General features: G+C 37.6%; 1 protein-coding gene across 1 annotated transcript in view; it reads left to right on the forward strand.

Moving 5' to 3' along the window:
• ngef (neuronal guanine nucleotide exchange factor) overlaps positions 1 to 16,354 on the forward strand; it is a 28,897-nt gene extending 12,543 nt beyond the window's left edge. The window contains exons 5-15 of the mRNA XM_084127439.1: positions 1,959 to 2,185; positions 2,389 to 2,549; positions 4,375 to 4,527; positions 9,179 to 9,308; positions 9,569 to 9,643; positions 10,647 to 10,736; positions 11,790 to 11,953; positions 12,296 to 12,454; positions 12,539 to 12,618; positions 13,548 to 13,652; positions 14,253 to 16,354. Coding sequence (XP_083983565.1) covers positions 1,959 to 2,185; positions 2,389 to 2,549; positions 4,375 to 4,527; positions 9,179 to 9,308; positions 9,569 to 9,643; positions 10,647 to 10,736; positions 11,790 to 11,953; positions 12,296 to 12,454; positions 12,539 to 12,618; positions 13,548 to 13,652; positions 14,253 to 14,470 — 1,562 coding nt within the window. The 3' untranslated portion in view covers positions 14,471 to 16,354. The remainder of the gene's footprint in view (positions 1 to 1,958; positions 2,186 to 2,388; positions 2,550 to 4,374; positions 4,528 to 9,178; positions 9,309 to 9,568; positions 9,644 to 10,646; positions 10,737 to 11,789; positions 11,954 to 12,295; positions 12,455 to 12,538; positions 12,619 to 13,547; positions 13,653 to 14,252) is intronic.
• Positions 16,355 to 23,586: the final 7,232 nt, after the last annotated feature.

Consider the following 23,586-nt stretch of genomic DNA (forward strand, 5'->3'; position numbering starts at 1 on the left):
TAACAAAAATGTATGTCCAAAATATTTGTAAAATACATTTTATGTAAATATACAAATATATATATATGTGTGTGTGTGTATATATATATATATATATATATATAAATCTGAATACATTCATATGTAGTTATTTATATATTTAAAATAAAAATGTAAGGCTAATATATTTTAAAAATACATTGTATGTAAATATACAAAATATCAGGAATATATATTCATAATACATTTAAAAATATATCTATTTTGGTATATTTGTTGTAATTTATATATTTTTATTCAAAATGTTTGCCCAAAATATATTGTAAAAATACATTTTATGTAAATATATCTGGAGAAAGCAGGAATATATATATTCATAATATATTTTAATAATGAAATTTCAGCAACCCATTTATCATTTATATCATTATTCTATCGTTATTTAAGATTATTCTAAATTTCTCATATTCTCTCTTCTCACCTGTTCCCGTAAATTTTTTTTCTCTTCAAGTCTATTATCATCTTCTCTTCTCTTCTCTTCTCTTCTCTTCTCTTCTCTTCTCTTCTCTTCTCTTCTCTTCTCTTCTCTTCTCTTCTCTTCTCTTCTCTTCTCTTCTCACGCTCTCTGTTATATAAGACTGTGCTGAACACCCACCTGAAGGTCTTGTTGAATGTGACTGCAGGACATTATGCAACTGCTTTCCTCTGTACAAAATCAACCTTTTGAGAAGCGCACGCGCGCATGCACGCACACGCACACACACACACACACACACACACGCACACACACACACACACACACACTTGTGCATCTGTCTTTGTGAGGACATTCATTGACACAATGCAATGTCTAGTTCCTAACCCTAACCCTACCCATCACAACTAAGTGCCCGACCTGAACCCTTACCCTAAACCTACTATTAACCTAATTATAACCTTATCCTTAAAACCAGGTCTTGTCATGTCATGTAAAATGACACTACATTATATATATCTATATATATATATATATATCTACAGTGAGGAAAATAAGTATTTGAACACCCTGCTATTTTGCAAGTTCTCCCACTTGGAAATCATGGAGGGGTCTGAAATTGTCATCGTAGGTGCATGTCCACTGTGAGAGACATAATCTAAAAAAAAAAAATCCAGAAATCACAATATATGATTTTGTAACTATTTATTTGTATGATACAGCTGCAAATAAGTATTTGAACACCTGTCTATCAGCTAGAATTCTGCCCCTCAAAGACCTGTTAGTCTGCCTTTAAAATGTCCACCTCCACTCCATTTATTATCCTAAATTAGATGCACCTGTTTGAGGTCGTTAGCTGCATAAAGACACCTGTCCACCCCATACAATCAGTAAGAATCCAACTACTAACATGGCCAAGACCAAAGAGCTGTCCAAAGACACTAGAGACAAAATTGTACACCTCCACAAGGCTGGAAAGGGCTACGGGGAAATTGCCAAGCAGCTTGGTGAAAAAAGGTCCACTGCTGGAGCAATCATTAGAAAATGGAAGAAGCTAAACATGTCTGTCAATCTCCCCCGGACTGGGGCTCCATGCAAGATCTCACCTCGTGGGGTCTCAATGATCCTAAGAAAGGTGAGAAATCAGCCCAGAACTACACGGGAGGAGCTGGTCAATGACCTGAAAAGAGCTGGGACCACCGTTTCCAAGGTTACTGTTGGTAATACACTAAGACGTCATGGTTTGAAATCATGCATGGCACGGAAGGTTCCCCTGCTTAAAACAGCACATGTCAAGGCCCGTCTTAAGTTTGCCAATGACCATTTGGATGATCCAGAGGAGTCATGGGAGAAAGTCATGTGGTCAGATGAGACCAAAATAGAACTTTTTGGTCATAATTCACTTTAATCTTTGATGCAATGTCTCATCTGATAAAATCAAACAACTTGTGAAAATATTGTCCTTCTGAATCACCATTCTGTGCTTTAATGTGTTTGTGTCCAGACGTTTTGTATCAAGAGTACCGCGACACCTCTAAGCAGCAGGAGATCGAGCAGCGTCGACAGAGAGATGGGCTCCCGTCTGCAGGGTCAGGGGTCACGGCTGCGCCTGCGTTGCAGCTGCAGTTGAGGAACAGCATGCATTCACTGAGCCTCTGGCAAAACCTGGAGGCTGTGAAGGAGAGTGGACACCTGAAGACACTGGAGCCAAAGGAGATTATACTGCAGGAGGTGGGACACATGCTTTGAAGCAAAAATGGTGGCAGGTGGAGCTGGGGGAGGTGGAGGGGTTCAGAGGAACTCTGATAGCGCACTGCAGGACTAGTTTACAGCGAACACTGAATCAGACTATTTAAATGTTGAACTGACAACAAAAACACTCAATAGCAATAGCAGTACACATCAAATGAATGTGTCTCTGTCTCTTTCCGTAGGCCATGTTTGAACTGGTGACCTCTGAGGCGTCGTACTACAAAAGCCTGGAGCTTCTGGAGACCCACTTTCTGCGCAACCCTCTGCTTGTCAACACCTTGAGTCAGTCTGACATGCACTTCCTGTTCTCAAACATTGAGGACATCATGAAGGCAAGCGAAAGGTGTGTGTTTGTGAGGCAATGTATGCGGTTGGTGTTCAATTTCATACACTTGTGGTTTCCGATTATCAGTCTTGTTATATTTAATGCTTCTAATTTATGAAGGAGGCCAACAGGACAACAGTGTTTTGCAAATTTACCTAGAACACAGTGGCTTTTTCTCATTATAAAATGAATCAGTTATAAATGGCTGCATCAGTTCAATTTTAGCAAATAATTATGTATTTTATTTTGAAATGTGCAAAAAGCAGCCAAAATATATCAGGGGAAATCAAGAATATATAATCATAACAATATTTGATGATATACAATAATATATGTTAATATTCATTATATATATATATATATATATATATATATATATATATATATATTCATAATATATGTTAAAATATATCTGTTTTGAATACTATTAGTAATGTATGTATTAATAGTTTATTAATATATATTTTAATACTATATATTAATATTGTATATAAACAGTTTATTAATTATTATTATTTTTATTTTAAATAAAATATATATCCAAAATATGTTTTTCTATATAAAATATGTAATTTCTATTTATTATCTGTTTGTTAATTTATATATTAATAGTTTATTAATTTATTTTAAATCAAAATATAAGTCCAAAATATATTTTAAAAATACATTTTCTATATATTTTATATAAATATTATATAGAAAAACCCTGTCAAAAAACAGCAAAATAATCTGAAAAATATATTTGTAATATTTGCTAAAATATATCTGTTATGAATACATTTATTTATTAATTTATTATTAGTTTATTAATTTATATATTCATAGTTTATTGATTTATTTTAACTTAAAATATGAGTCCAAAATATATTTTAAAAATACATTTTCTATATATTTTATATAAATATAAAAAAACTGCAAAAGAATATGTCAGGAAAATCTATAAAATATATTAATAGTATTTGCTAAAATATGTCTATTTTGAATATATTCAGTAATTTATATATTATTTGTTTATTAATTAATTTATAGTTTAAATCAAGTATATATATCCAAAATATGTTTAAAAAATACATTTTATCGAAAATAATAGTTTTTTCTATGTGTACTCACATAATATAACATCTGCCTTTTTTAATCCAGTAAGTATCTTTCTAATGTGTGGAAGTAGTTCATGTTTCAAACTTGTTTTGCCTCACGTAATGGTCAATGTTAATTTCATTTCCATTGAAATACGGTACATACATTTGCTTCAATAAGATTTCAGAAGTGAAACTTCCTCCCATTCACCTTGATACCCATTATTGCCCACAGGCTAAAATTAAAGTGTTGGTGCGATTTGATACAGTCAGTCAGTCAGCTTTATAGCATGCAAATCCACCCACTAATGCGATGATTCATGCGCATGATTCAGGAGCAACTCTGCCCTTCCAAACCTGCTCTCGTACAGTGTGAAACATTGGATTACAAGATTGATTTGAGTTTCTTTCTTATATAAGATGTGTTTGTTAGTGCACAGCTAAACGGAAGCTATTGAGCCCAAGTTAAAGTTTCTTGAAAGAGAAATGTTTGATTTCTGTAGCCACTAGTACCAGTAAACAAAACTGCACAAGTATTTCCAGTGGACTTTCAAAGTACATATACAAACAAGCATTTTCAGTTAAGATTGTTTGAGTCTGTGATAGTTCTCTGTTGACTCTTTAATTTTAAGAAAAGGAATGTGAGACTGAAGTCGCCACAACAGTTTTGAAATGTATATTGCAACTGAAGTAGGCTACATTGCGAACAAAAAATGGGACTTAACCATGATGTTGCTGTCTCGATGATGACCTCATGCTTTCCTCAGGTTCCTCATGGATCTGGAGCACAGGATCGAAGAGTCCATCCTGATCTCAGACGTGTGCGACATTGTTTGTTATCACGCTGTTAACCACTTCCAAGTCTTCATCAGCTACGTCATCAACCAGGCGTACCAGGAGAAGAACTACCGACGGATACTGTAAGAACATTTCTTACCTGTGAATATGAAAAATGGGAAAGATTTAGTGTAATTCAGTCATTTGTTTAAGGGCAAATATGTCAGGGCGCCTATTTCAGTGATATCTGTCAGGTTGGAAGCACAATTTTGGCGTGCTATTCTAAAAAAATCATTGGTTACACTTTATTTTGATAGTCTGTTTTAGACTAACTAGAAGTCTCTTTGCAGCTTCGTCAACTTAGGCCGTTTACACCTAGTATTAAGATCACAAGTGGGCAATGCTAAATAATACAGGTGTAAACGGGGTCTAAAATGTTTTGAGCTTGTCCACTTTCAATGCGTAGAAAACGCATTTGACCGGATTGCTTTCATATAGTGTAAACGCTCATGTGGTCGAATGTGTTCAAACAGCCACAAAAGTCGCCTACTCTCCGCCTACTGACCCAATGCATAAACATTATGAGAAGCGCACTAGCCAGACAGGATTTAAACTTTGACCCTGGATTGGTTTGAAGATGAAAAACGTACCAAGCACAATGTTCTCTAACCACCCCTGATTTCTAACACACACTCACAGTGTGTTCTTATGGTTATCAGAGCAGAAACTAAAGCTGCTACTCTCCATGTGTTTTTCCATCTGGTCGTGTTTATGTAAACTGCATGAGCTTATTTCGTCCATTAGATAGAAAGATCTGAAAAAGCCCATACATTTACCCAGCCATAGACCCTCACCTCGAAGAAATCAGGACATAAGTGGTTAAAAGTGGACGAAAGAGACGGATTTAAACACCAGGAGTAAACGGGAATGTGTCTCCCTCGTCCACTTGTGATCTGATCGACCAAAACACATCTTAATACCAGCTGTAAACAGGGCATGTCTGATAGGTTAGGGTTAGAAAAAGTTACTTAAAGTAGACTATTGAAATAAAGTGTTACCCAATCATCTTATGGATACAAAATATATAGTACAAAAGTATGTGAATGCATCTATAACTGTTCAATTTTGATATCTTGGGCTATTTTGCTTCTATAACATGTCTTTCAGACTAGTGGATAGAAAACATCCAGTTCACATTTTAGGGGTTTTTTTCTTACACTTTTTTGTCGATTTCATATATTTAAAGGCAGTAGCACTTTTCAGTTTTATTCCTATCTACTGTATATTCTGAAGGGATTTGTTCATATATAATTTGCCTGATTTATTTAAAGTCGTCATGAAAGAGAAGATGGTCTTTTATTCCCTATTGTGATGGGAAAAAAAGTGGCTTCTTGAACAAGAAAACATATAGGGCTGGACTTTTTGTCTTTCGAGAGTAGGCCTATGCATTTGATTTTGTCCTTCGGGAATTGATTGGACGGTTGGATGGTTGTGTTTCGCTATTGCTGGATCTCCTGTGAGTCACAGGTTGTCCCGACCTCATGCAGGTAAACGCATCATCGGAGAGATGACGTGAAAAGAGATATCCAAAATCCCCTCTGTAAAAACCTTTAACTTAGATATGTCAGAAGAATGAAACAATAATTTTGAACCTGACTTTATCCAAAGTTCAGACTGCTGTTCTGAAACCTATGCAAATTAGCGCATATTTAATTAGATAACACCTCATTTGCATATCAGAACACTTATAATACAAAACAATTGTTATTGTTCTGTGATTAGTCAATGCATAGTGAATAAAGGTCATTATTAGTTAAGTTAAAATGTTTACCCTATTCACCTGTGGTGTTTTACCTTAACAAGAGTTCATTGGTTGAACAGATTCACTAGAGAGATAATGCTGATCAACCAGCTAAATTTGACTGATGAACATCCACTAAACCAACATGCAGATTCATTCTGGTCTGAAATAATTTCTTTGTCTTTGTGCGTATCAAGCTTTGGAATGAAAGAGTGTTTCCTTGTTTGTGGCGTGACGGAAACATTGTGTGACGTTGTATGTGATGTCTCTATAATTATACGTGACTTGTGTGGTGGTGGGTGTGGCTCATTCAAGAAACAACAACAGAAACTCATCGATGTTCCCACGATTACTTCGCTTAGTGAAATTCCATGACACTGTACATTTATTACAGTGATAGTTCGCCCCCCCCAAAAAAGACTTGTGATCATTTACTCACCTCCATGTTGTTCCAAACCGTATTAGTCTACTGATTTTCTTCTGTGGAAGAAGAAAGTGTTTTTTAATATCATTAATATACATAATATACATTCTCTGATAGCTTTGTGTGAGTTTATTGATTGTGCATGTGTAAATGGGAGGGACAGTTGTGTGTATTTGTTGTGTAAATCATCAAGTCTGGATGCATGTTGACCAGCTGTCTACCTGGATTCTCGCCTGAGGCTTCAGTCCTCGCTGTCTTGTGATGTATTGTGTGAAGGTTTGTGTAGCTGATTTCATTTGTGTGCGTTTGTAAGCCTTGTAAAGCTCATGGGACTTTCTGCCCACAGGCCCAGGGAGTTTTAGTTCTTTCCATTCTTGTTAAGATTAGGGTTAAATCCAGCCTGTGTGTGTGTGTATTACAGCCAAAACAACAGCTAGGTTGTGCATCAAAAACAAGCATGTTTTGAAGTCTAACCTCATACTCCGTCTTCCTGCTTTGTGACCTAGTTAAGTTCATTTCAAATAGTTCATTGTGTTGTCCTAGAGGCGATAATCATACTAAAAACTTTTTTTTTTTTACAACAATTAAGCCTATTTTTATCTTTAAGCAATATAATGCAAAATGAAGAATAATTTGTTTAATGGAAGTGCTGCTATGAACTCAATTTCTCATGCATAACCAATCTGCATTGCTAAACTTTATTCTACAGGCACTGGCAGCTTGATTCATAGGCCACCTGCTGGACAACAGGCTAAACTGCGCATATTTGTCAAAAATCAAAGTGAAATATTAAGCTGTGTTTGTAATATCATACTAACATGCTGCTATCTCTGCATTGTGCTATCCAAAGTTTCTGTATGCAAAGAATGACCTAGCACTTTTGGCAAAATCAAAATCTATGTGTGTCACACTTGACCCTCCATTTGAATGGTGCTAAAAAGAAATAACAATTTAGTCATAAATGAGAGGGTTTTGTTTTAAAATAGTAGGCAACATACAGTATTTGTGCTGTATACGCCAGCGTTCAGCCTCAGGCCACTGAACATGACACTTACTGGAACTGAAATGTGCATTATGCAAATTATCTTAGTGATATAAAGAGCATACTGTAGTTTGCATCAATAAGTTGCTGATCTTATTACTGTAAATCATAACCATTTCTGATTCTTTGGCTGTTTCACTTTTGGTTGTGGACTGTGTAAGTGGTTTAATACGGCCCTTTGTTCTACATGTCAAGTTCTATGATTATGACAAACCGCCAAATGCAAGCAGCTTCATTTGACCGCAGTTCAGCAGAAACGTGTTGTGTCTCAGGAGAAAATGAGTCTGGTCGTTTATAATACCACAACAGGACGCGTGATCTAAAGTTATGTTACAGTTATGAAAGTAGTGATGCATCAGGTTAAAGCTTTAGTGGTTTGTTCAAATCAAGCAGGTAACATTACATTTTCTTAAAGGAACACTCCACCGTTTTTTGAAATAGGGCTTATTCACCTTCTTTCCTACATTTAGATAGGTGGGCAAATGCATTTTTGTCTTAGTGCATGCATTGTTTTAGTTTGACAGGGTCGGCGCTAGCTTAGCTTAGCATAATGAATGGAATCCTTTGTTGCCAGCTAGCATGTCCTGAGTAAAAGTGATCAAAAAATAAAAAAAACCCACCTAATTACTTCTTGTGGCCTGCGTATTCACAACGAGTACAAATAGTGATGCAGATTAACACTAGGCGATTTCCTATGCAGATATTGACTTGGGACTATATTAGGGGGAAGCACAGGCAGATATATCACGCCCAAGTAGCAGTGCTTCGCCTGTGCTTCCCCCTAATATAGTCCTTAATATATAAGTCAATATTTGCCTAGGAAATTGCCTAGTGTTAATCTGCATCGCTATTTGTACTCGTTGTGAATACGCAGGCCACAAGAAGTAATTAGGTGGGTTTTTTTAATATTTTATATCACTTTTACTCAGGACATGCTAGCTGGCAACAAAGGATTCCATTCATTATGCTAAGCTAAGCTAGCGCCGACCCTGTCAAACTAAAACAATGCATGCACTGAGACAAAAATGCATTTGCCCACCTATTTAAATGTAGGAAAGAAGGTGAATAAGCCCTATTTCAAAAAACGGTGGAGTGTTCCTTTAATAATATTTTAGCAGTAAAGATGTGTGATGTGTGAAACCAAAATGTTTCTTCTATATGGCATCGCTGTGAAAACCCTCTTTTGGAAACTTTTTTTTTGTAACTTCACCTGCCTCAAATGCATACTTTCTTAAAAATTATTTTATATTGTGTTTTGGCAGTATGCGGTGAGGTAATGTAACGTAACATTATTACCTTATTATTACCTTATTATTACCGTATCCCTAATTTTTTAAAACAAATCTCAACAATAAAGCATCGCTTATTTTATTCTATTGAGTAGTTTGTATTTTAGCTAGTTGCATTTTTTGAGTGGCTTGCCCATCATTGCCTCTGTGTTTTGCAGTCATGCACTCTTCATGTTGGCTATTTTTGCGTTAACACAATTGTACACAAATGTCAGGAGTGTGTCTGTATATCTTTCAGACAAGAAAACGCTCTTTTCCGAGAGAAAATATCCATCCTGGAGAATCAGCCGAAAGTGAAGGGCCTCTCGTTCACCTCCTTCCTCATCCTCCCCTTCCAGCGAATCACACGACTCAAGCTACTTGTTCAGGTAAGCGTCAGCCAATCAGATGTCTCGAATAACTTGCGTAGGAATGAATAAGCCAATCAAATGTCTCAGAATTGGCTCAGTCTGTCTCAGAAATCTGGCACTTTGAACAAATTTTAAACTCCATGAATATTGTAAATTGCTCTGAATGAATACTGATTAATTTGTGCATTATTTATAAAAACACTGACAGCATTACTTTTGTATGCACTTATTGAGTTGGTAAATGTGGTCTATATCAAAACTGCTTCTTTGTGTTCCAGAATATTCTGAAGAAGGTGGAGGAAAATTCTGACAGAGAAAAGACGGCCATATTAGCACATCAAGAGTTGGAAAGGGTAAGTGTGTTTTGATTTCAGGGTGGGGTAATGAGCCTTGTCATTATGTTTCATTGTCTCTGGACTTTCACCTGTCAAGCACACCTTGCCCTGTTGTCCGCGTTACCATGGTTACCGTGCCACACCTCTCATAGCTGCAGAAACGCCCTCAACATGACTTTAACAGCTGGTATTAATTGTTTTTCTTTAAATATCTTAAAGCAAATATTGCTGGGATCATGTGATGTTGGAATTAAACTGCTATTCAAGTTCACAAACTCAAATTACTTGTTTTATGGCAACAACCATAATGCCAAAATGTATCCATGTGGGGCTTTGTTGTGGTTGTTGACAGGAAATACATCATCACTAAATTAATTCACAATAAAATGCTTTTGCTAAATATTTCACAACAAAAAGTGCACCAATGACCACTTGATATAATAAAACGCCATTCAATAAGTAGAAATACAACACGTACAAAGGTATCAGACTACCTTTAACTGTTAAGGCTGCTGTCATTTTGGTGTGGTTGGTTTGTCATCAAACATTTTCTCTAATCATATGATTCAGATATGAATCCAGACTCTCGAACAGCTTTTATTCAATAAAAACTTGCTCAATGTCCCAGAGGTCATCTGCGGTTTGCACGTTTATAAAGATTTATTAAATCTTTGTAAACAAACAGCTTATACTTGAACTCCTAGTTGGGGTGAAACTTGCAAGTGTTATTTAGTCAAACTTGTTCTTGTGTGTGGGAGTTTGTTATTTTAACAGCGATGAGAGCATTTCTGAGGAAATAGTAAAACCTGATGAACTGGAGATATTCCCTCAATGAAATCAGTTTAAAAACGGGCTAAATAATGGTCAGTTTTCGTGTCGAACAATACCTGTTGTATTTCAAGGTTAGGGTGAGTGTTTGGGTTAGTGTTGATACTTGTAATTGGCTCATGTTAAAATAGAAGTGAATAGGAAATCCCCACGAAGATATAAATGCACGTGTGTGTGTCATTGTGGTTCTCAGATTGTGAAGGAGTGCAATGAAGGTGTGAGGAAGATGAGTCGCACTGAGGAGCTGATCAGCATCGAGAAAACGCTTGAATTCAAGTCAAAGGTACACAAAAGAAGTCAAATGATTCATTGTGAAGATGTTGTGTCATAACAAGCTCTGTTCACCCAAAAATGCAATCAAATTGAATGTTGACTGGATACTTTCTAAGTATCAAAAATAAAATAAAAATAAAATAAAAACTTTACAAGAGTAGCACCATGCACTAAAATCCAAGTTTTCTGAAGCCAGAAAATATGTTAAAAAAAAGATTATTGGAGCAGGTTTTACAATAAAGTACTATTTCAGTCTAAAAATGTCACATTTCTTTGTAATTATTTGTGAAATTTACTAGCAAAAGTGAATATTGTTTCAAACCAAATCCTACACCAAATTTATTTTTTTGTGTAGTATTTCTAATGTTTGTAATCGTCTCGTTTTATTGTACATTATTTCAGCTGTTTGTTGTAGATGCAACTGTTCATTTTCATCAATTCAGTTTGACCCAGTGTGACTATTACAGTAGCTGCAACTTTTTTCCGTAAAATAATAGCTGTATATGAGGAACGGACAGAAATTGAAGTCATTATGCACTGAAAATCTCTTGTGCGGTAGCTCTAAAGTAGATCTCATTTGCATGTGCTCATGTGCTTAAACGATGCATCTCATTCAATTATGAAACATATGAGACCCAATGGCATAAGTGTGTGTAAATGACCACATAAATTAAAAATGTAATTGGGTCACACTTTAGTTTAGGGTCCAATTCTCACTATTAACTAGCATGCATTTTACTAGGATGTTTATTAGTACACTATAAAGCACATATGAATGCCTTGACCATGTTCTACATCCCTCAATTCTACCCAATACCTAAACTTAACATCTACCAAACTAACTATTAATAAGCGGTAATTATGAGTTTATTGAGGCAAAAGTCATAGTGAATAATTAGTTAATAGAGAATTGGACCCTAAACTAAAGTGTGACCAAAAATTGTGCCCACTATCCCTTTAATTGTTGCAAGAGTCCTTGGTAAGAAGTGTTTACTCGTGTGTCAGAGCGAAACTCATCTTCATAAGCCCATAAAGAGCAGCTGTCTTCTTCTCCTGTTTTCAGTCTGTGCCGGTGATTTCTCACTCTCGCTGGCTGCTGAAGAAGGGTGAGGTGCAGCAGATGTCTGGACCCAAGAGCACTAGGACCATGCGCAGCCGCAAGCTCTACCACCCCATTTACCTGTTCCTGTTCAATAACCTGCTGCTCATCACCAAACGCAGCTCCAGGTGTGTGTGACGCCATCAGCTCAACCTCCTTCAAATCATACTGTCATCATTCGCTCAATGCCAATGTTGAAATCTACAGAGATTTTGATTTAGATACAATACAATTTACTGACACCGAAGGAGATGAAAATGAAATAAACAGTTATTTTACACAACCTTTGAAATATGCAGGGAAAAAACTCACAGATATAGCTTAATGTCCATTGATTTGTTGATCTTAATTGTCAAAAGATGACTGCTGAAATGGCTCAAAATGGCTAAATATTGTCTGATTAATCGACATGTTTCTTGGGTATTCTGTTTGTTTTTGCTGTATTAATGTTTACTGCACGTCTGTTTCAGTGGAGAGAAGTACCAGGTCCTGGACTCTTGCAGTCGCTCCATGCTGAGGACTGAAGACCTGGAGGATCAGGGTCAGATGCTGGCCTCAGTGTTTGTGTTGAAACTGCTGGAGAACCAGGAGGACCGAGAAGTCAGCTACATGCTCAAGAGTGAAAGCATGTGAGAACGCAGTCCTAAGCCATTATCTCAGAGATTACAGCACATGTTTGCTTTGTGCACTAATGGCGCTCTGAATGTTTACAGAAGCGATAAACTGCGCTGGATATACGCTTTGACTCCAAACCGCCGTACGAGATTCCTCTCAACCAGTGCTCACCAGCCAGGTACATCACATATATATATGTGTCTTGGCGCTGTGCCATGGGCTCTTTTCTAAGGAAACGGATAGCTTGTATGCTGTTGGTTTGGATAAAAGCTCAAACTGCTAAATGTTAAAAAGGGATTTCTATGTCTGAACCAAGATTATTCGCATCTCTTCCATGATTTTGTCCTATTAAGACGTTTCCATTTATGTCTCATCATACTAGTTAGCTCCGCCCACAGCAAACTGTCATTGGCCCAAAACGTCCCGATAATAGAGATTTAAATTAATTTAATATTTTTTTATTTATTTGTTTACATTATTTTATATAAATAAATAATATAAAATTATAATATGTAATATGTTTAATTTAAAATATAAAATAAAAAGTATAATAATTTATATATTATGAAATAAATAATGTAATGATTATAAATCATATTTACTTTAATAATATAAAATACTTAATATAATAATACAATAAACATTTTTTTCCAATATTATAAAATAATGCAATATATATATATATATAATATATAAATATATTATATATATATATATATATATATATATATATATTTATCTGTCATAAGTTGTGTTAGTGTAAAATTATAAAATAATAATACATATGATATATAATATTTAATTTATTTTAATCTGTCGTGACTCATGAGTTGAATTAGTGTGTTATATATAATATTCTTATTTATAAAATTATAAAATTAATTTAATAATAAATATGATGTATAATATTTAATTTAAAATATAAAATATAAAATAAAAAATATAATAATAATTCGTATAATATATTTATTTTGTTTATATTATAAAATAATGTAATATAATAATAATAATAATATTTTTTTATTTTATTTTAATCTATCATGAGTTGAATTAGTCTAATTAATACTGTGTGCAGTATGATTTATTGTTTTTGCTGGTGCACGTCAGATTCTCAGCAGGTTCAGTGTATCCAGTCGTACTCCTCTCAGGAACCGGATGAGCTCTCTGTAGAAATGGCTGATGTGCTTCACATTCTGGAGTGTACAGATGATGGTAAGTAATCAAAAAACACATCGACACACACTAGGCGTCCTGAATAATCTGCCAATGTTTACGTATAAGTCTTACGTAAAAGTCTCTCAATAAGCCATGCAGCTTCATCGGTCTTTGCTGTTTTTGGCGAGTCCAGGTCTGCATCTGTCAAGTCTGATCATCAGCTGTCAGTTGTATAAATGGGAGCATGTCTATGTTCCCACAGCCCTAACCCTAACCCTAACATACCTAAACCTACCCCTCACAGGAGGGAGACTTGTCTGGGATGTTATTGGGCTATCCCTGTACCAGCACAAGCACTAAAACCTACCCTTCATTGGGGACATAGTTAAATGAGAGAACATAGGACTGTGGGAACATAGGGCTGTGGGAACATAGGGCCTAATTTTCAAAATTTTCAGTAAAAAAAAAATTCTTAGAAATGTGGGAACATAGGGGCGTGGGAACATAGGGCTGTGGGAACATAGGGCTGACCCCATATAGGCTAGTCTCTCACTATGTTGCTTCCTGTCATCTGTTGTTTTTACTATATTTGTGGCATGTCCTTCCTGTTTTTTCTTCTCTCTGAACCTCGATTGCATGTTCGTCTCTTTCCCTCAGGCTGGATGTTTGGTGAAAGGTTGCACGATGGAGAGAGAGGATGGTTCCCCTCACGCGTGGTGGAGAAGATCATGAGCGCAGAAATTCGGGCTCAGAACCTCAAAGAGTGTCAGCGTATCCAGCAGGCTCAGGAAGGAGCGCAGGGGTCCCGGGCCGCCTCCAGGGGGCGCCGGCCAGTCAAAAGCCCCCAGTACACTCCCACCTGGACTGACCTGTAGAAATAACATCACATGACCACCACCATTCGTTCTCCTGATTCCTGACCCGGAACTAAGTGACGTCACCTAGATGTACGGTGGACTGATAGTCATTCTGTGTCCAGTGTTTTATTGAGTACGTGAGTCACACTGAGGACTCGACAGGGTCGTGGAACAGATCTTGCACTATAAGCACTTGTGTTTTTGAATCGCTGCTTCCATACAGTCCTAACGCGCTGTTAGCATGAAGGATTTCAACTTCCGCAATCACACACGGGGGACCACTTTTTCTGACGTCGACGCATATGAGCTGAAGGAAAAAAAGCGAAATGCTACGTCAGGACTTTTGTAAAGTCATAATGCTTCTCTTGAAAAGGAATGTATTAATGTGCATGGTCACACCTTTTACTGACAATACAGGTTTGTGGTTTTAAACTAACCTCTGAGGACAAAGAGGATGTACTGTATGTACCTCTCATCCACTTGAAGAACAAAAAAAGAAAAAAAATTAAGAGAGAAAATGAACAAAGTTAATCATCTGCACATATCTGGAGTTTTGAATCCGATTTTTTTTTCATGTCCTTAAACGTGAAACATGGAAGTAAAAAATGCAGATGAAGAACACTGAGGCGGTTTTTGCACGTGCTGCATGAAACACACACACACACACACACACACACTACACAATGTTTTTCCTACGCAAACACACTACACACACGAGAGTAATCTTGTTAAACCAGTCTAACACCATGTCCTAACCAGATGCGACACGGGAACTTTTCAGCAACAAGCCATTTATTCACACTGAAAGTGAAAATGCTCAGTGACGTCACGTGACGCAGTGATGTTTAATATCAACCAATCACCTTTTTGATACAGACATTACTCAAGTCTCATTATACAGTTAAAAAAAGATGATCACCTGTTTGTTAACTCTTGAATGCACAATCTAATTAAAAAAATCGAATTACATGCTGTACATTGCAACGTCGTCCACAATTATCAAGAGTCTGTGCGCTACAATATAATTATATATCCGAATTCCCAGTATTCATAAAAGAGTAGGCAAAAAGTACCCGGATGACCTACTACTTCCGGCGAGATTCTGAAGTGTGCATACGATGGACACTTTACTATCCCATGAGGCCACAGGAGAGGGTTTGTGAATGGCAGTGAAGCGACAGTAACTGACACTGGTTGGTCACATGATAATGACAGCATGGCGGATGTAGTACGTCCAGATTACATTCATACTGTACTATTTTAGCGGTCGCGAAGTAATTACTTATTCAAAATAAGTACCTACTCAAGTGAGGATGCGATTTTGGACACAGCCCTTATGAAAATAATATAAATTTAGCAAATATGAGACGCAATTGTATGACTAGAAAATAGCTGTCTGGAAATGCTGACAAGATGGCTGCCAAGTGAGCTGACTTTCCTTAAAGGGATAGTTCACACAAAAAGGAAAGAAAAATTTCATCTACATGTCGTTCCAAACCTACAATATATATATATATATTTTTGTAAACCACAAAATGAGATTTTAGGCGCTGTTTTTTGCTTTTGACGCTTGTTATAGCTAGTGAGGGAAAAGACATTAATTTGCGTAGGGTGATTGCTTTTGTCACCTTATTATGTCGCATCTGGTTTGGACACAGTTTAACAATCTTTTTCAAGAGAGAATGTAACTTCCATGAGAGATTAATCTTGCTGCTCTGCTGGAGTAGGTGTTTTTATAAGTTGTGTGCATGTTCATATGAAAACATGTGGTAAAGAGATATTGCCAAATAATTGTCCCATTTCATATTGTAAAAAGATAATTTATTGTTAATGAAAATACATCTTGAATGTTGAGACCTTGTCACCCCCGTCTCATCTCATCTAATAAATGACAAACACCCACTTTGTGTCTTTCTTGGATGTTTTTTGTTTCTCTAGTCAGAGTGTATTTTTTTAGTTCTGTTAAACATCTTGATATTTAATGTGGGGAAAAAAAATAAGGTAAGACTTGATTTTATGAAAAGTGTCTCTGTGTGACCAATTGTTTTGATGGTATCCTAAAAGGTATGTTGTTTTAGAGACGTTATATGTAGTTATATGTTAGAATATTCTGGTAAACAATTACGAATAAAGTTTTTAATGTGATGTGCGCATATGAATCGTTCATAACATATAACCAGGAATGTGTTCATGTTGATTTTAATAGCAGATTACAAACTTATTACTAGTCTTAGAGGTTTCACCCAACAAGCGGTTTCCTGAAGCTCAGGCTTTGCAGAAAACACCAGCTGCAGAACCAACAACACCACTTCCTCTTTCCCAGCTCTTCACACACATCTTTTACTCTGAAAACACTGTCAAGAGCTCAAATATTATCCAAGGAGAATTTAGGATGGAGTGGTCTTGAAATGTGAGCATCAGTCTGAGACCTTGTAGAAATATACAGTACTATTTGACTTACTGTGTACTGGAATTCCATACATTTGTCGAATAAACTGTATAGAAATTAAAATTTTATAGCACTAAAAAAAAGTTTCTCTTATTTTGATCCTGGTGTTTTAATATTCACACTTTTGGCTTGGCTTATTCAAGATGCTTTCTTGCAGATAAAGATTAAAGTGAAATATACTGTGGATATTAATCTTGACTTAGTAAACTTGTGCAGGTCACATGAGTAAAATCCACTTCGGTAAGTCAGAGAAGCAGAGAAGCTTATATACAAAACTAATTTAGATGGAGAGATATGATTGATTTTCCATTCAGACACAACGCAAGTGTCGCAGCTAGAAAAAAATTCTGGATGACATTACAATAACTTCTTATAATTATACTTCTTAACTTCTTCTTATGATGTATGTAGATATAATCAGGAATTTTGAACATTGTTAGATGGAGATACAGTTTTAGAAATGTCTTGGCATGATTTAGATTATGTGAAAAACAGGGCATGATATTTTATTATACTCTATATAAATGACTCTGTTATAAATTAAACGTTGAAATTACAGATAGGCTACAAAATTACACTTAAAAAAAAAGTTAGAAGCACAACATCAACAAAAGTCAAAATAAAAATAAAAACTTCAGTTGAGATGCTCTTCTGACATCTAGCGGTGAGAGGATGTAAATGGAGCTGTGAGTTTTATGCAATCAGTGGCTGAAAAAATGAATTAATCTATATCACATTTCAGATACTTATCTTATATAGAAACTTCCGCCTGATGGAGAAACGTTAGTATTGGCTCAGTTTAAAGATGGAAAATAGTTCATAATAGTAAAAGTGGTTTCTGGTCTAGGCCTATTGGCTGCGGAATTAATGGATGCATCGTTATGAAGAGAAAGCTTCAGCATGTCCTATATGTTGTTATAATGTTGTTACCAGTTACATACATAATATCTAAACTGCATTGCGTTTTAAATTACTTGTTTATACATAATACTAGTATAAGAAGGGTGGGTATATAATATACCTTATGACGTATGTGGCCGGTTAGCTCAGTTGGTTAGAGCGTGGTGCTAATAACGCCAAGGTCGCGGGTTCGATCCCCGTACTGGCCAATTACTGTTTTAAATTAAGATTTTGCAAATATTTGTTAACATTTTGTAAATAATTGTTATAGACCTTAAACATTAACTATTAACTTACCCTAACTATTTTTCATGAATTCCCACGGTCCACATTCCACAAGCTAAGCGAATGTACAATCAAGAAGATGACCACTTGATTGTCTGCAAATCCACTGATCATGCATCGCGCATGCAGCTCGGGGGTGCTTAGTTCTCAATATCCCTCCTCATCTCCTCGCTCCTCCGTCCTCCATTCTATGAACAGGTGTTGTGTCAAATTTCGACGCCCGCCAAATTATTACCTCCCTAGTATTGGTAGGTTTAGGATTAGTTGTGGGGGAGGGGTTAGGATTGGGGGAGGGGTTAGGATTGGGGGAGGGGTTAGGATTAGGGGAGGGGTTAGGATTAGGGGTGAGGTTAGGATTAGGCAATCAGGTACTGACTTCAACGAGGGGGGTAATAATTTAGCAGGGGTCGAAATTCGGCACAACACGAGACCTGGGGCCTCATTTATAAACGTTGCATACGCACAAAAGAAGGCGTACGCCGCTCTTTACGCAATAATTGGTATTTATAAAAAGCAAACTTGACGGGAAAATGTGCGGTCCTTCATTCGCAAATTCTGACCCAGGCGTATGCACAAAAACGGGTGAAATGAAAAATGGCGACACCGCCGGCAAATGGAAGAAACACGTGAAAGTGTGTGAAACTGTAGACCGTTGTGTAAAAGAAATGGCGATACTGCCTCTCATAAATAACATGAAGACTTCACAAAGCAAGTCTTACAATTAACCGCCTACACGAACACCCGTTTGATCGATCTGCAGTGTAAAACAAACAAAATCAAACGAAGATCACAACAGAAATGCAAATTAACATATTTGCAAAAAGAAAAGTGAAATATGTTCTGCAATAATATTGGCATGTTATTCAATTCATCCTCATAAATAATATGGTAAACAGAACGAAATAATGTACAAAACTGATATTCTTGTCAATGTGTCCGTCTGGCGGAGCAGATATAGATGCAATTAGATAGACAGATAGATAGATAATTAGGGAGATATATAGATAAATAGATAGATGTATTAATTATCCACTGGGGAAAGTTGTTTTCATAGTAAAAATTTATTCATCAGCTACGGAATCATGGTATTCATGCATATGCCTTTAGTTTGTTTTATTTTTGATAAAATAACGTATGATGTATGTCTCAACCATTCAGAAAGCTGCAAGAAATTAAATTTGCGCTGAACTATTTCCCATTTCCACGTAGATTAAAACCGACATCTGCAGCTTGTCAGATGCAATTAAATGGGTGGAAATAAAATGCCCCATCACAATGCGTAATGACGCACAATGGCTGATCTTGTGCTCTTAGAAGATGTGGCAAATGGAAGGATTCGGAGTGAACGCATCTTCAGACAGCAAGAAAACTTGCTGGCAAACGAGGACGAGTGGCTTATGAGCCGGTTCCGACTTCCTCGAGCCGTCCTGTTGGACCTCTGCGGTCTTTTGGGCCCAGCGTTACAGAGGAGCACTCGGAGGAACACTTCAAGTCCTAACAACACTAGGATTCCTGGTGACTGGCACTTTTCAGAGGGAATTGGCTGACAGGTCAGGTATATCCCAGCCGACCCTTAGCCGGGTAATGCCAGACGTGTTAAAAGGCATAATAGCTTTGTCCCATGATTCCATAAAGTTTCCATACACGGCGGGTGAACAGGCAAACAAGAAAGCTCAATTTGCAGCTATGTAGTTTCCCAAATGTAATCGGTGCTATTGACTGCACTCATGTTGCCATAAGGGCACCGAATGTATTTCCATTCAATCAATGTCCAAATTATTTGTGATGCAGACATGTTGCTCACTAATGTAGTAGCTCGGTGGCCTGGGTCAACCCATGACTCATTCATTTTAAGACACAGCAGTGTTGGACGCAGACTCGAGGCTGGTGCTGTGCGTCATGGCTGGCTTCTAGGTACGTTTGATTAATAGACATTTCACATTTTACTGTACTTCAATGTCTTAACCCTTTCACTATCCTTGCAGGGGACAGTGGATATCCCCTCAAACAGTGGCTGCTTACGCCCTTCCTCAACCCACATAGTGCAGAGGAAAGGCACTACAACATGTGCCACAGCCGAGCTCGTGCTATAGTGGAGCGCACCATCGGCCTGTTTAAGGGCAGATGGCGCTGCCTCGACTGCACTGGAGGGAGGTTATTGTACACTCCTGAAAAGGTGTGCCAAATCGTGCTGGCATGTGCTGTGCTACACAATGTGGCACAGCTTAAAAACGTGCCTCTACCGCCTGACGCCGATTGCTGTGTTGGCCCCGACCCTGACCCCCATCCCCAGGCATTTGAGCCAAATGCTGCTGCTGTGCGCCAGCGTTTGGAAGTGATGCGTCGCTTGTAAAGAACAACAAAAGGTGTGAAAAAATATATTATTTATTCAAGAATTCTCTCATTGTGCAGTTTATTTCAGTTAGGACAGTCTTGATTTCGCCCAACTCCTTGGCCACCTCTCTGAATGAATTAATGACTTCCCTCTGCATTTCGAGGACTGCATCGGTGAGGACACGTCCGCTGCTGGAGGGTTGAGAGCCGCGTGCCGTGGAGACGCTGGGTCCAGACGGCTGCTCAGCTGCAGCATCGTAACCACTGGCCCCGCTGGAACACCCAGCGACTGAAATAAAGATTGTTCTATATGAATAAACTGTAATCGTGTAGCCTACATACATGTGACTTGACTGCATTCATTTTACTTATTTCACTAACCTGTGTCATCCGGTGCATCTGGTGCGCCAGTGTCCCCCTTCGCCTCAGTCAACACTCCACTTAATAGGGATTGCCCAATAATTGCCACCAGTCTCTCATCAAGAGGGGTCAGCTCCGGTGTCCCCTTTCCCCCACCCGTGGCAGACACACTCTGGCGATGGAGCGCTAGACGCTTTTTTGCCTCGACTTTGATGTCCGGCCATTTCTTTTTTATTTCAGCCACGGTCCGAGGTTGTGAGGCTACAGCATTTACGGCATCTGCAGCCTTTTGCCACTCAAGTGCGTTTTTGACATTAGTAATGCCCACACTGTGCCCTCCAAACAACATTTTTCTCCTCTTTTCCACCTCGCCAACGATAATTTCTACTTCACATTGAGTGAAGTTACGTTTTTTTGATTTCCTCTCTGTGTTTGCCATGATTTCGCAATTGAAGAATATTAACTTGTGGGCGTTTCACGGACTATTTATGGGCAACTATGGGCGTGACATGAAGCCGCAAAAGCTGCGCTACATTTAGAATTGATTGTGATTTATTAAGGGAAAATTGCGTAGGATGTGCATGCGCACGGTTTTATAAATCCGAATATTTCTGTGCGTACGCACGTCCTATGTTTCATCTGTACGCCACTTCTGACGCAAATCCTACGCAAAGGCCCCAGGGGTGCAATTCCTACTAAATGAGGCCCCAGGGGTGCTTCTCAGTATTCCAATGTATAAAAAAGCTTTCATTCGATTCCTCCGTCCTCCTTTTCTTTCCTTGCAGCCTTCCCTCATATCCTACAGATGGAGGAGCTGAGACGCAAGGAAAGGAAACGAGGATGCATAAGAAATGAGAAGCACCCATACTGTGGTTCGTGAATACTTTGCCTCAGTAATTTTCAGCATACTTTTAACTGAAAAATTATAAAAATTTGGGCTCGTCCGGGATTTGAACCCGGGACCTCTCGCACCCAAAGCGAGAATCATACCCCTAGACCAACGAGCCACATGATCAACTTGGGCGTGTCTGAAGTATTTCAATGTTGCGTGGAATAGTCACTAATGTAAAAAAATCGTTTTTAAGAATGGTATTTTCATATTTATATATAAGAACATTATATACTCAATAATAGCTATCCGAAAACGATGACAATGTAATAGTCCTCTTGTATAAATGCTTGCTTGCCGAAATGGTCATATAAATCTGCGGTTTATATCTATATATTATAATTGTTGATTTCACACGTGAATGCGCCTGTATTTGCATACTATTATTTTATTTGATTGAACTTCAGTTGTGTTTCACTTGTTTACAAATCTCTATTATTTGACTATACCTCGAGACCTCGTGGCGCAACGGTAGCGCGTCTGACTCCAGATCAGAAGGTTGCGTGTTCAAATCACGTCGGGGTCATATATTTTGTTAATGTTTCCATGTGTACTATCACTATCATCATAGGAACATTTGGGTGGGGTACAGTCCGTTACGTGCAATCGACAGCAGTGCCGTCCAGTTCAGTAAACTAGCACGATGCCATTATAACTTTGATCCACGGTTAAGATTTGCGCTCTGTGCTCAATTATAATCTATATTAATGAATAAAAATACATTAAATTAAGTTGTCGAAAATTGCTTCTTTCGTCAATTTGTAATTTTGAAAAAGGAAGGGCTCGTCCGGGATTTGAACCCGGGACCTCTCGCACCCTAAGCGAGAATCATACCCCTAGACCAACGAGCCAGACGGAGAGAGGAACTTTTGTTCATAGAATCATCTGATAGATAGACATTTCATTATTAACTTGTAAGACCTGGAGTTCACCAGCAGATTAGATTCAGTGTTAATTAGATGTTTCTGGCAGTCAATATTGTCATTTTAACTTTTCTACCAGGCCAATAAGTACAGACAAACGCAGAGGAAGATAAGAACACATGCAGGAGACGAAGTACTGCTGTCTGAGAAAACCACTAGATGGCAGTAGTCTGCTAAACAGATCGAGCGTTCATCCCCTGTTCCCCATGTAAGACACTTAATGTGCTTTCTTTTACTGTCTATGTTAATGTGTCTTAAGAAAGTGATATTCAAACACCAAATTTAGTACTCAATATATGCCTACCTTATTAATATGTCTTCATTTAGCCTAGAGAAATAACCTTGGGGGGAGTCAGGACTAGAAGGAAGGATGCCCTCCTCTCGTTGTCACACTCCACTAGTATGACTATGATTGCTGACCTTTCCTTGCAAGGGAATAAATAATCTTCTTTAACATTTGATACATGTGTGTCTCTTATTCAGTGATAGAAAATTGTTTGCCACTACAGAGTCAATGAATGCACGCGTCACCTGATCCACAAATGCACATATTACTTGTTTTACTTACTTGTCTTTCATGGAGACTGTCCTCATGTGTTTGCAATTTGAATATAATAATGCATTTAAAAGTTGGTGCGCTTCACCAACGGACGTCGCTAACCAATCAGAGCGATCGTCATCGTGTAAAGCCCGCCTTCAACGTTTCTGATTGGTGCCGCGATTTCGACGGATTAGAAATGGGCTTGAATGAGCTCTTTGCCAGACTACTTGCAGAGCAAATCTAAATTTGCCGGAAATTGTCTGGGTTTTCCCAGGCTACAAATTCTGACCAACATTAATACATAAGTTGGATTGTATTAGTTTAAATGTAGTGACGCACATTTGTGAATTTATCAAATAGATGGGTAGTTGTGCACACATTAATAATTAATTAGCACCAGGCCTATTCATTTGTAGTTGTTTGTGTGTGGGTTGTGAAATGCTTAAAAACCGC

The sequence above is a fragment of the Abramis brama genome, assembly GCF_963993115.1.
Source record: "Abramis brama genome assembly, chromosome: 10".
NCBI classification, from domain to species: domain Eukaryota; kingdom Metazoa; phylum Chordata; class Actinopteri; order Cypriniformes; family Leuciscidae; genus Abramis; species Abramis brama.